The 14,040-nt window shown below is 42.6% G+C and overlaps 2 protein-coding genes across 2 annotated transcripts in view; both read left to right on the top strand.

Annotated features, from left to right (window-relative positions):
* coq8b (coenzyme Q8B) overlaps nt 1-9,251 on the top strand; it is a 19,784-nt gene extending 10,533 nt beyond the window's left edge. Inside the window, exons 5-14 of the mRNA XM_005751724.1 lie at nt 263-382; nt 467-552; nt 2,759-2,899; nt 2,986-3,067; nt 4,759-4,852; nt 5,301-5,442; nt 6,227-6,334; nt 6,421-6,486; nt 6,698-6,784; nt 8,154-9,251. Coding sequence (XP_005751781.1) covers nt 263-382; nt 467-552; nt 2,759-2,899; nt 2,986-3,067; nt 4,759-4,852; nt 5,301-5,442; nt 6,227-6,334; nt 6,421-6,486; nt 6,698-6,784; nt 8,154-8,459 — 1,232 coding nt within the window. The 3' untranslated portion in view covers nt 8,460-9,251. The remainder of the gene's footprint in view (nt 1-262; nt 383-466; nt 553-2,758; nt 2,900-2,985; nt 3,068-4,758; nt 4,853-5,300; nt 5,443-6,226; nt 6,335-6,420; nt 6,487-6,697; nt 6,785-8,153) is intronic.
* Nucleotides 9,252-11,743: 2,492 nt separating this feature from the next.
* numbl (NUMB like endocytic adaptor protein) overlaps nt 11,744-14,040 on the top strand; it is a 65,364-nt gene continuing 63,067 nt past the window's right edge. The window contains exon 1 of the mRNA XM_013915561.1: nt 11,744-12,151. The gene's annotated coding sequence lies outside the window, so the exon portion shown is untranslated. The remainder of the gene's footprint in view (nt 12,152-14,040) is intronic.

The raw sequence follows: 14,040 nt of genomic DNA on the forward strand, positions 1-14,040 counted from the left end.
ACAACATGCATGGAGAGGATGATGTGGACAAAATACTCATTTGCCTAATAATTCTGCACTCCCTGTAATATGTGTTAAATGAGCAGTGCTTGATGATGTACCACTGCTCAGCTTTTATGCTCCACTATCCACAGTTGTCTCAGTTTAAGGCCAGAGCTTATTTACATGCAGCAGTTTAAATGAAATAAATGACTTCTGTCATGCTATGATACTCTTAATATGTTGCACCTAATATCATTACTAATACTACTTCTGTTTACAGATGTAAGCTCCCTGCTCGACTCTCCCTTCCTGTCAGAGGCCAATGCTGAGAGAATAGTCAGCACTCTGTGTAAGGTCCGTGGAGCTGCTCTCAAGATAGGCCAGATGCTCAGCATACAAGGTACACGCTGTAACACGGGCTGCACGCAAAATGCTCTTTAGATGTCCTCACAGGATTTCTCTGACAGTGGCTTTTTCTCTTCAGACAACTCCTTTATCAACCCCCAACTGCAGAAGATCTTTGAGAGGGTCCGACAGAGTGCAGACTTCATGCCCACATGGCAGATGACTGTAAGCCCAAGACCTGTTACTGGCTCTTCAGCTATTTTCACACAATTATTTCAATTCCGTTTTATTTGCAAAGCTTGAAATGAAAACAACAGTCTCCTCAAGACTGTAAGGGGAAAGACCGTATAATAATAGAGAGAAAACCCCAACAATAGGGTGACCCTACCATGAGCAAGTAGTTGGCGACAGTGGAAAGGAACCCCCCCCCCCCTTTAAGTGGAAGAAACCTCTGGTAGAACCAGGCTCGGGAAGGGGCAGCCATCTGCTACGACCAGTTTTATCTAATCTTAGAAGCAGGAAATTGTCAGAATATGATGTGTGAGGACCCAAGGTGCAACACAGGCAGGTGGCAGTTTTTAAAAAGGCGAGTCCTTTATTGAGCTGTTAAAAATCTCATGAGGCAAAACACAAAACTAAGCCAAATGAAACTCACTAAGGAGCTGAGATGCTAGGGAACGAAGACCAGGAAACGGACTACACCAGGGAAATGAAATGAACAGTACACTGACGAAGGACAGAGGGAGACAGATACTGTCTATAAGCAGGAGGGTGATTAGGGGAAGTGGAGACACTTCCGGGCGGGAAATCATGAATAACAAGACAAGGGAAGTTAGACTGAACATAACGCACACGAGACAAGAGACTATCACAGTAAAACAGGAATCATCTTGTACAGAAACTGACTAACACATGCAGAGCGGACAGACATGGGGGGGCTGACTGGGGAAACAAAGGGATCACAAAAAGATAATAATGAAATGTTCCAAAACCAATAAGAAGAGCCAGAATATAAGCAGACACTACAAAGGTTATAATAAATGCTAAAGAAAACTCACAACAAAATACAAGAGAGCCAAATAAAACATTAGAGAATCTAAAAAAAACAAAGAATAATGTAGTCTAAAGAAATTACAAACGCAAAACCAAGATTCTAAAAACCAATGATCCTAACAGAAACTGGAGGTCATCCAGGTCTTTATGTCTTTAAGACATTTCTGCAGTTTAACTAATTGTTTTGTTATCTGGCTTCATGGATAGATAGAGCTGGGTATCATCTATCTGCCTAGCAATGAAATGCATGCTGTGCCTTCTAACGATACAGCCTGAAGGAACCATGTACAATGTGAATAAAATCAGTCTTGGCACAGAACCCTGTGGAACTCCATAATTAACCACAGTGTGTGACGACAACTGCCCATTTACATGAACAAACTGGAGATTATTACATAATTGTGATTCAAACCACTGCAGCACATTCCTTTCCAGTAATTTCTGACAGTATCTAAACAAAGTGGCTTTATGTCTGAATGAGCATCCTGTTTGCCTTTCCATAACAGGATTCTTACTGGACGACAAGTAATTCTATTTATACGTCACTTTGAATGCGCCACAAGTCTGAACCTCATCCTGACATGTATCCTGTCATGCATAGCGGGTGACACTGTTGCCTGTTAAATATCTTGTGCATCTCAGTTGCTCAGGTCTCTTAAAAACATGATTGTTTTTGAGCCTATAACCACTCCTGCATTGTGGCTGGTTTACCCTCTACAGCATCTACTTCTTTAACTCTCCATAGGCACTCATAAATGGATTTCAAACAATACCCATCCATCCGTTTCCTTAACCACTTATGCAATTCAGGGTTGTAGGAGGCTGGAGCCTATCCTAGCTGTTACAGGGAAAGAGGTAGAGCATTCTCTAAACCAGTACACCAGTCTATTACAGGTCTAACACAGAAAGACGGACAATTATTTGGATGCAGTATCTTGTTATGGAACTGGATTTACAACTACTTCAGCTATGTATTCATTGCTTTTATTTTCTGATGATTTCATATAGTTTTCACCTACTATGCAAAAAGATTAATGTGTAGACACGACAGCACCAGTTTGGCCTTTTATTTTCTTATCATAAAAGGCCATTTGGATATTTTGTAAATGCCTATATTGTTGTAATAAAAAGTTGAGCTTTTCAGGAAGCCCTATGTACAAATATCTCTACAGTAAGAACATTATTCACTACACTTTTTGGTGTTTTGATGCTTGTTATTGTGCGCTGTCCTTCATGTCGGATCAGTGCTGTTGTAGCAGCACGTGGTTGCCAAACACCTTATTTAAGCCTTTTTCTTACATGTGCTATAGCTCGGGATCTTCAGCGTTACCCAGTGTGATGTATGACAGTGCTGCAATCTGTGTTTCTGACTGTATAGAAAGTTCTGGAGGAGGATCTGGGGCCAGGCTGGCGAGAAAAGCTCTCATCCTTTGAGGACAAGCCATTCGCTGCAGCTTCTATTGGCCAAGTCCACCACGGGGTTTTAAAAGATGGTAGAGAAATCGCCATGAAGATCCAGGTAGAAGCTTATCGACACACTTGCGCAGTCTGCGTTTCACTCTCTGCATTGGACTCGACCGTCTGTTTGTCACTTATTCTTCTCAGTACCCTGGTGTGGCAGAGAGCATCCGCAGCGACATAGACAACCTGATGGCAGTACTGAAAATGAGCGTGGCTCTGCCAGAAGGTAACAACTACAGGACTCTGTAGTGTCCTTTTTGTGTCTGACTTTCCTCAGAGCAGATTCAAAATCAGCAAGATGTATTTAGTCAATAAGAAATTTTGATTTTTATTCATTTATTTATTTATTTGTAATCTTAAAACAACTGTACATTGCAAGTTTTTATACTATGACTTTCACCCATGTGTAAATCATAACCAGTGTCTCCACTATTTAAGACCACAAGGTGGTGCTATAGATGCAGGTCAAACTAGCTTTTTATCCAAGAGAGGCTTGTTTCAGACAGTAATAATTCTTTCATTATTAATAAAGAATTTGCATATTTATTTATTAATTGTCTAAAATAATAAGTAATTAGTTTATTTATGTAGTTTATGTGGTTTTCAACTTACCTGTTTGAGGGCTTTCCACAAACCTTTTCAAAGTTGTGTTGTTTAAGTGATTGCTGACACCGTTATTATAGGTGCATAATGGCTTGTAGTAGCTACAGAGCATAATTGGTGCAACCAGTTGAGTGACCACGCTGGATTTTAAGCTTTTATTTTATTAACCCACAGTGGAGAGATGACAGAATATGTGATGGGAGAGAATAATTAGATCCCTGGGGACATCTCTCCATGTCAGAGTAAAAGTGCTTATTTTTGTCAGTTGCGCTCTCGTCACGCTTTAATGCCAGATCAAATGAATAACTTGACATGAGCACAGCTCCATCTGTGGCAGGTCTTTTTTTGCTCCCTGCTTTTTTTTTTCTTAAGACTACTTCTTCAGTTTGGCTGGCAGTAGATATCCCACTCAAAAACCTTTGCAGCAAACAGGATGAGTTTTATGGCTCAGTGTTTTTATTTTTTTCAGCAATCTGCAGAAATAATCTGTAAAGCCATGCACATCCTAGTGTTCAATAGAATGGTTGCTAGATCAGAAAATGTCAGATGCAAAAACAAATTGATCCACACACCGAGAAGTCAGGAAGGGAATTACACGGCTGATAAAAATAAAATCTGTAAATGGGAGCTGTTTGCTGCGCGGAGCAAGCTCTTCGCATTTCATCCAGTGGCAGCAACACTTGCTAAAGCAAGTAGCGTTTGTGACTTGCTAAAGCTTCAGTATGCGTAGCGTTTTTGTGACTGTAGTTTTCTTTGTGCAGCTACAGTTGTTTATTTTCTTTGTGGTAACTGTACGCATTGCACTCTTTCACCAAACATCTCTCTCCATTTCTCACCCATGTTTGCACTGCAGCTCCGTGCCTCCCCTGAGCTTTCACACTGACACTCATATTGAATGTTAGGCACACTCTTTGGGGATCCTTTTCAATGTTGTCAGACACTTACAAAGACAATCGTAGCTTGTTGGTGGCAAATACTCACATTTTAACTCTGACACAGACTGTTGCCCTGTGGGATTACTCGCTCCCTATTGGATTAATTCATTTTTGTCCCAATTAACACTCTAAATAAAAAAAAAATGGTAACCCAAGGCTTAGCTTGAATAATGCCTGGATTTTCTTTTACCTATAGCCCACCAGTATACCAAAATACACTTTTAATGCAATGCCTACAACCTGATGTTGATTTTGTTTCTGTGTTCTCCCTGCTACATACTCATGCAGTATATGAATTATTTTTAGACAGAAGCTACCCTGCTCTGTTAGAAGATGACATGGTCTGTGTGTTTTCTTTGCACCATTTATTTTTCCACAGGTCTGTTTGCAGACAGCAGCTTGGAGGTTCTACAGAGAGAACTGGCATGGGAGTGTGACTATAAGAGGGAAGCACAATGTGCCAAGAAGTTCAGGTAGGTTTCTGTTGAACCCAGGCCGGTGTTGTGCTGCTGTGTACCGTTTGAGCTACACTGACGTTACAGGGTGGATTCTTAATACTTATGTCCTGTTAGCTGCCACAGAACATATACATTCAACCTAAGCTGTCTGGGTACACATCTAGCTGATGTATTGTTTTTTTATAATGTACAGTATACCAGTAGAGGTGGCAGATTATATATATTTCAAGTGTAATTAGTAAATCAAGCATCACATTTAGCATTTCTTGGTAATCTTTACTTAATTATAATGCAGGCAGTTATGGTATAGTTAATTTTAACTGTCTTTGCGTGTGATTTGAGATTGGTTTTGTATATTTTGGGTTTTGCATATTTTCCATTTTGCAAATAACCTAATCATAAATCATTAAGTTGTTTTTTTTGTTAGTTTTTTTCTTGCTCTCTCTCGTACCTCGGCCTTTAGATCACTGCTGGAGGGAGATGAGTTTTTCCAAGTCCCCGAGGTGATTGATGAGCTGTCAGGCCAGAGGGTGCTCGCCATGGAACTGGTGCAGGGCGTCCCACTGGACATGTGCGTAGAGCTGGACCAGGAGACCAGGAACCAGGTGTGTTTTACTTCAACAGTTAGGTGAATTTCATTCATTTGTCAGATGTCTAGGTGCTAGGGTTTGAACTGCGCTGGAATACAAGGGGATGTTATTGTGGTGGTGATGCTCAACTGGGTTAAAAAAAAAAGAAAGAAAAGAAAATCACATTAAGATGCTTCAGTTTAAAACATGCATAGTGAAGTAAAGGTCATCCAATTTTACAGAAGACTCAGTGAAAATCATCCACGGGGCAGTCCTGGGCTGGGAAGCCTGCAATTAGAGGTCCATGACAGTCTGGAGCTCTAATTGTAGGAACCAATTAGAGCTGAAAGCCTCTGATGAGCAGGAGCAGATCGGATAGCTCTGCCCCCATACGAGGCTTTTATTAAAGACTTACCCTGTCGCCAAGTCTAAATTTAAATATGCGTAGAGTTTGCGAGGTCTTCACCTTCCATTCGTAATTGGTAACAAAATTTAAAGCAATTTAATCATAAGTTTTGACATGTGTTGTACTCTTGACAAGTGCAGATTCATATAAATCTCTCAGAACAAAATGACTTGGTGGTAAATTATTCAGCAGCACCTACAGTGCAGTGTGGAAGTGATACTCTGTGTCACTGTGGAAATATGTGTTTCAGAGCTGAGATAAGGCAACAAATTTTAGACAGAGTGGACACAGTGTGGCAGGGAATCACAGCACCATGAGAAGGCTACACAGGATAGGATCCAAAGGGTGGAAGGAAATGTCACATTGTTAAATGACAGCATGATGGTGAACACAAGCCTCTTCTCTCCACTTCAGATCTGTTCCAGCATCCTGCAGCTGTGTCTCAGGGAGCTGTTTGAGTTCAGATTCATGCAGACGGATCCAAACTGGGCCAACTTCTTCTACAACTCAGACACCAACAAGGTGGGGCAGTCATGCCATGTTTAAACCAATGTTAAATGTTAATAGGGATGTCAAATACAGCAGATTCATTTCACTCTTGTCTTTAGGTTGTTCTTTTGGATTTTGGAGCGTGCAGAAGCTACCCAGAATCCTTCACAGACGACTACATACAGGTATGATAAATCTGCCCGCAGTCAACCTCGCAACATGATTTATGCATCAAGGTTTCTCTCAATAATTTAACGTCGGAGCCTTTGGTTAAATTTTGTGTCAGCCAAGGCAAAAAAAAAAACAAAGCGAGATTGTGAACAGTCGCATGCATGTGCACACATTCAGCCTGAAAGTGGAGCTCTGTAAATAAACAAGATTGTGTTGTGTGCTCAGGTGATTTATGCAGCTTCTGTCGGCGATCGAGCCACCGTTCTTTCCAAATCCAAGGACCTGAAATTCCTGACGGGCTTCGAGGCCAAGGTAGTTTTATTTTAGTCGCTGCTGCTGCTTATTTTTGATATGCTTGATCTGTTTTTGTCTCTTTTGTGTTCTCAGTTTGTTTGCATTCAGCACTGTTTCACTGCAGCGCACAGCCCTTATGCTCTTACCCCGTTTCACTATGTTCCCTTTTGTTTTCAGTAGATAAATGCAACATGATGCTTACCTGGTTTATAACCTTGACTCATTACAAGTTAAAGGGTCTCTTGTCATGCACCTGAGGACTGCTTGCAGAGTTGCTGCTCTGTGGAAGTCCAGTTCTAAACATTTAAGGTTGCCCTTCTGCTATTTCATCTCTTCTGTATCAAACTGCTAATGACAGTCATTTCTCTGGTTACAACCCAGAGACCAAGCAGGAGTCGTCCACAGTGTTGTAGCCCAAAGGCAGCGCTTCAGGTCAGGAGCGTGGGAGGAAATTAAGCAGAAAAAACTTAAGCTGTTGTTTGCTGGCAAACAGCACCCTGAAATAACAGGAGTTTTGTGGTCACACGATTGGAATCTTTACTCACCTGATTTGACTCCTTGCTCCTCGGTCCCCCTCAAGTTGAAGCATCATTGTTTTGACACGCTTGAGCAGATGTTGCAAAGGGAAACAGTGGATTTTACACACAGTCTTAAAATTACAGCAGAGGTGCACAAGAAGAAGATCTTGAAGAGGAGATCTAAACTACTTTCATGGCCACAGGTGTATAAGGTCAAGCACCTGGGCATGCAGACTGCTTCTACAAACATTTAAGAAATAATGGCTCAGCAAATTCCAGCGTGGTACTGTCATAGGATGCCACGTGTGCGACAAGTCCAGCCGTGAAATTTCCTCTCTGCTAAATATTCCACAGTCAGCTGTTTGTGATATTTAACAAAGTGGAAGTTAATGGTAATGAAAGCAACTCAGCCATGAAGCTGCACACCAGTGCACAAAGCAGGTCCTTAAAGACACAGATGAGTGAGTTTGGTGTGGAAGAACTTGACTGGCTTGACCTCAACCCGATAGATATTGAAGACTGTTAGCCAGGTCTTCTTGTCCAACATCCGTGTCTGATCTCACAAATGTGCTTCTGGAAGAATGGTCAAAAATTCCCATAAGCACACTCTTAATTGTGGAATATGGCTTATTAAACCCTATGGATTTATAATGAGATGTCACTCAAGTTCAGATACGTGTAAAGGCAGACAAGCAAGTACTTTTGGCGTGTATCAGCCTATGTGTGCTATTAAAGTGTCATTTATTATATGAAATATGACTCAGTTAAAGAAAACTCATGTAATTATATATACAGTCCAAGATATCATGCATACTTAATGCTCTGACATTAACATGCCTGCTGTAATTCTTCTTCCTGCTCCACGACAGGCCTTCGCAGATGCTCACGTGGAAGCGGTGATGATTCTCGGTGAAGCCTTCGCATCCGCCGAGCCCTTCGACTTCGGCACTCAGAGCACTACTCAGCGCGTTCAGAGCCTCATCCCGGTCATGCTCCGCCACCGCCTCACCCCTCCACCTGAGGAGACCTACTCCCTCCACCGCAAGATGGCCGGCTCCTTCCTCATCTGCTCCAAGCTGAAGGCGAAAATACCGTGCAAGGACATGTTCCTCGATGTGTACCACGCCTACATGCAGCGTAGGCAGGCCGGGCATGCAGCGCAGGCTAGGGCTTAGCAGTTCTGAGACAAGTTTCTTAATTTGCCTTTCTCAGAGTGGCTCAGGAGTACAGAGACAGAAAAGAGTCACACTTAACTCCACAAGTGGAGCCACTGGATTGGACGTACATCGTGTCAGTAATAACAGACTTTGCCAGCGTGCTCTAACAAAGACCACAAATGACTTTTGCTGCTACGCGTCACTCACATCAGTGTGAGGATGTTGTTAAGGATGTCCAAACACAACATTTTGGTGTGACCTTTACTTTTATGTACAGATAGAAATTAAACAATGACCTGATCACAGAGAAGTGCAGGCTTTCTGATTAGATTTTGTAAAAGTAAACACACAAAGCAAGGAGAGCTGCATGTTCTGTTTGTCCTCCCAGCTTCAGCTGGGTTTGCCTGCGAGCTCCACCTTATTTTTAAGTGGAGCGAGTATCTTCTATCTTGGGGGTGATGATACTGCCCCTGCACTGAATCACAGACGCTGCCAACTGCCGAGTCCTGTTTTTATAGAAGGCATTTTGTGCTTGCTGATGAGTTGGTGAATAAAGCTTTCACCTAAATGTGATGGCTGCCAGCTGAGATGACCAGATTATCAGATTAATTAGAGAAGACAGTCTAATGGACCCTACAAAATAATGGCCTTGCATTATAAAGTGCACTTGGCATAAAACTCCATAACATGAAGTACCGTCAGCTCTTTTTCATGCTTATTTATTGCAAATACCTGCACTGTATCTTTAGAAGGCAGTGTGCTCTGCATGTTTTACTTTTGTAATGAAATAAAATCTGAAACAGTATTGTTTGTTTGTTTGTCACAAAGTGAGCTTTACTGGCAGGTGTCTACAAACAAATGATTCTTCCACACCCTATTGATCTTTCCGTTTCACATTTAGACCTGTTTTGGGAAATGTCAGTGACCGGAGGCCATGTTTGACCTCACCGTTTTCCTGCAATGGTCTTGTATTGACAGTTACGCGTAATAATAGTAGTTGAGCTGAAACAATGTTAGATTTGAGCTAATGGTGGCATTGATGGAGCTGTGTTTTCCAGGAACTATTTTCGTTCCAAGGCAGTGCTGCCAGTTTAGTCTGCGACCAAGCCATTAGAGCACTACGCAGCTGCCTGCAAGGCTCTCACACAATCATGGGAGCAGAAGTATTGGGCCTTCACTGGCATTATAAAAACCTGATGGAGAGAGAGAGATTGAGGAGGGGGCTTTGAGTCCTTCCACTGAGCTCCGCGACGTCCTGCACAGTACAGCTGCTGAGCTGCTCCTACAGCGAGGTCTGCTCGTTCCTGCACTCTGCATTGGAATCAAGTTTATTTTCCTGAGTCTTGGAAATGGGCCGCTGCACATGTACAGAGAAGAAAAAGCACATTCTTCTCTTGTAGTTTCACGCAATGGAAAGTTGAAGTGCTTCTCTGCGTGTAAGAAGCAGCTGGCTTCAGTTAGCCTTTTTTTTTCTTGGTCTCAGCCCTTTCACTGAGGCTCAACATTGGACCGGTGTGAGGTGATTTCTACCAGAACCAACCCGTTTATGAAGTGTTAAATGTGGTGCGTATGTGAAAACGTATTGTCATTGAAGGTGTCACTGTTTACATTTTGTTTGTGTGTAAAGACAAAGAGTGAGTAGCAGTTTTGGTGAAAACTGACTATGATGGAAGCAGTTTCAAACTTTCTCCTCTCCAACATTAAGTAGGATGTAATATATGATTCACTTATAAAATACCTACCCACATATGTAATAGTCAGAATTACTGCCACCTTTGTCACTAGTTTTAATCAGACCAGTTTTAATCAGGCTATTGCAGACTTACTGGTATGTTTTTCTTCTAGAATATGATGTTGAAAATGGTTTTTGACAAGCTCCAGCAACATGTTTGTATACAATCTGAGCACTGTTTGCAGCACAGTATTCATCACAGCTGTGTGTGATGTAGTTTGTGAAGTATATCGCCAGAAAAATACACGCTTAACACTTACAAACACCGGCTGCCACTCCTGTTAGCTGAGAACAGGAAACTGAGGGAACAATTCCCACAAGCTCACCAAAACTGGACAAAAAAAGCTTGGAAAAAATCGCCTGGTCTGATGAGTCTCTGTTTCTGTTGTGACATTTAGATTATAGGCTCCATGTCCAGGATCATTCCTTTGTGGCTACAGTGTACCCATCTTCTAATGGCTGCTTCCAGCATGATCCCGCACCTTGTCACAAAGTTTAAATCATCTCAAACTGGTTTCTTGAACCTGACAGTCAGTTTAATCTGTAGTCACCAGATCTCAATCCAACAGTGCACCATTGAGAGTGAGAGCTTCCAGCTGACAAATATGCAGCAACTGTGTGATGCTGTCATGTCAATATGGACCAACATCTGTGAACATCGTAAAGGGCTAACATCTGTTTTCACGACTTTGCTGAATCTGTGCTACAAAAAATGAAAGAAGTTCTGAAGGAGGGTCTGATCTGGTGCTAGGAAAGTGTAACTAATAAAGCAGCCATGTGTTCAGTATGGACTTTTTAACATTGAACAATCTACGAACTTTCTACATCATTGCTTCACAATATGTAAAATACTGTGTCCTTAAAAATCTTTGAAGAGAAAGTGCTTGTAATCTTGGAGAAATTCAGTGTTAATTTAACTACATTTGCAAAATATAGTTAAAATTTTGTGCCTTGCTAAAATGGGCGGGTGTCCTCTTAGGGCGGAGATATCAAACTTGTGGGCCACATACAGCCCACTTTGATGTTAAGTGGGCCGAACCAGCAAACCTCCCCCTTCTGTCAGTGTAAAGTAATTTAACTAAACATTTAATTGCATTTAATACAAGAAAAAGAAGTGTAATTTCAACAGTGGGTATCAGTCGTTGTACATGAAAAAGAAATGCAGTTGTAGTAAATGAAAGACATCTGTCAGAACAAATAAACACATTTGTAAAATGACAGAAAAACGTTCTGGTAGCTCACTGCCCAGACATAATTCACATTCATTCACTGACAATGAAGCTAAAAGTGGGCTGGACTGGAGTCTTTGTCGGCCGATTCTGGCCCCCGAGCCTTATGTTTGACACCTGTGTTTTAGGGAGGCACGGGGACTTTCTTAAAACAGGGCTTTAGTAAACCGTGAATCACAGCAGGTTAGATGCCGCACGGTGGCGCAGTAGAGCAACAGAACCACAACGCTGTCCTTTTTTTTCTTTTCTGGAAAACATCAATGGGAAGAGTAGATTTGCATGTCCGGCCGTCTGTGCCAATGGGCGCACTGGGAAGGCTGGGTTAGCGGGTGGAGCCGGGGGAAGCAGCCCAGTAAGTGCACAGTCAACAACCAAAGCATCCGAGATTACTACACCGATTCCACCGAAATCAGCCCCCCCTCCCGAAACCCCGAGTCGGTGCCTTTTTGGGGAAATATCGCTTTGATTGCACGAATAAGACAGACTCCCTGCTTTTTTAATTTTTTAAAAAAAATTGTGCCTGCGTGTTTATGTGTGTGTGCGTGTGTGTGTAGCCTACGTCGACCAGGTTGGTTTGCGGCTCCACGTCGCCTCCACTCCATCGCTTTGGTAGTGCGGATGAAGAGGGGATTTTTGTGAAATTACACATTCCGCCTGATTCTCGTACAGGGCTAATTTATTTGTGTCCGGGGTCCTGGATTTACACAGAGGAGGAGGAGCGGGGAGCCGATCATCCGTCGTTCTCTTGGGTGAGTTCACTGGATTCGCGTCCAATCTGGCATCCCGATTTACTGACACTTCCAGCCTTATTTAGCAATCCGGTAATGTCTCCATAACGACTGGACCCACAACCAAGAATGGAGCCATCCACTCAGCGTGCGTTTAAATTCTTGATGTAAATAGTTTGGGAGCTGATTTAATGTTTCATTGGAAGGGCACCGCTCTGATATGGACCTCGCCAGCGGGCCCATATATGTGAAATGAATGAAATGTGGCAGCCTTGGTCTTTATGATAACAGCTCACAGCTGTGATCCATCACCAAAGACCACAACTACACTGTGCCTGGACTCTGATCGACTCTTTCACGCCAACTGCGTGCGCACAGGTTGTCTAATTGTGCAGGAGTCTCCAGATAATGCTCTAAAAATTTAAGAAAAACTCCAACTTTATTGTTGTATTGATGATCTATAGGTGTTATAACCACCCTATTACAGCATTTGTGGTCTGGAAATCCGCTTTATTTGATCTTTAGTGGCAAGGTGAATGAGATAATGTGTTATTGATTGAACTGAAAGTAGTAACTTATTGGTTCATGGGATTGTTTTAGTTTTAGCCAACCTCAGCTTGTGTGCAGAGGCCAATATTTCCATGCATCTCCAGGATTTTCTGCATTATCTCTCCATTGCATCACACCATGTGGGGAATCGTGCCTTTTGGGCGTGTTTGCATCATTTTCAAAGTTTTCTTCCAAGGGTGTATCTTTCTTTGTCTCATTGCTGCTTGTTGTGTTTTGGAAAGAATGTAAAGACGGGGGGCAAAGGATGCAAAGTGCATCGAGAACAGTGACACAATGCAAATCACATACATGCACACGCAAAGCGTGGCACATACCTTCGTACATAGGGCTGGGTAATGCATGCAGCTCTATTGACTGTGGAGCTCCATCTGTTCCATGACATGGCATTCCTCAGACAGGCAGTCATGCTGTTAGGGCTGGTCTGTGCTGACCCACTGGCTCAGAGTGAGGACACAGGAGTCACTTAGGGTGTGTTAAAAGCGTAGTACTCTTAGAGTACTAGTAGAGAGGGGCGCAGACTGTCTCCTGCCATTGGTCCTAGACTATTTGCATGTGCAGCTGGAGGGTAAGGCTTAAGTTGAGGCTTGTGGGGCTAGTCTCAGTCATGGATTAAGCTACAGGATGAGGAGTTTGTTTTGGAGTGTGTTCTGTAATGAGGCATGATTTGATTTAGAGATGTGGCTAAAATATGGTAAGGTTTAGTCCACACCTGCAACTTACTTGAGGTTAGGTTTGTGAGTGAAGCTGAATGGAGAATAAGTGGAATCTACAGTTATGGTTTCAGGATGGAGAACAGGAAAAAAACAAAACATGTTTGCTCCAAAGTTTGGCTTAGAAAGGCTGGAACGGGCCTGGGGCAAGTGACTCTAGAGGACTGATGATTAGATTTATGATGAGGCTGAAAAGAAGGGTTTGTGTGGTTAAAAGATCAGATCTCAGTTTGGTGTAAAGAAGGGCTAGTGCAGTCTAGCTATGGGACCTGAACGAAGAACAGATTGGTTTAGAGACTGGCTGTAGAGGTCGTAGTTTTGGGACAATCTGAAACTTGAGACATACTAACGTGATCTGGGACTTCAACTAATGAAGGAGAACACGCGATTAAAAGGTGGGGCTGGAAGAAGTTTGCTCTAGGGATGTGACTAGAGGCACGCTATGTCTCCAGAGCCGAGGTAAGCTGGAGATCCAGGGATGGAAGAGAGCGAGTGACAGAGAGGGAGGAGTGGCAACTCTGGAAGTCCAAACCAAGTGACTGCTGAACATAAATCGCCTCTGATGTAGCTAATCACTGCTGCACTTCAGTCATCACAACTAGAACATAATTACACCGCCCCATATACATG

Source organism: Pundamilia nyererei, unplaced genomic scaffold (genome assembly GCF_000239375.1).
Source record: "Pundamilia nyererei isolate P.nyererei 1_Seehausen unplaced genomic scaffold, PunNye1.0 scaffold00323, whole genome shotgun sequence".
NCBI classification, from domain to species: domain Eukaryota; kingdom Metazoa; phylum Chordata; class Actinopteri; order Cichliformes; family Cichlidae; genus Pundamilia; species Pundamilia nyererei.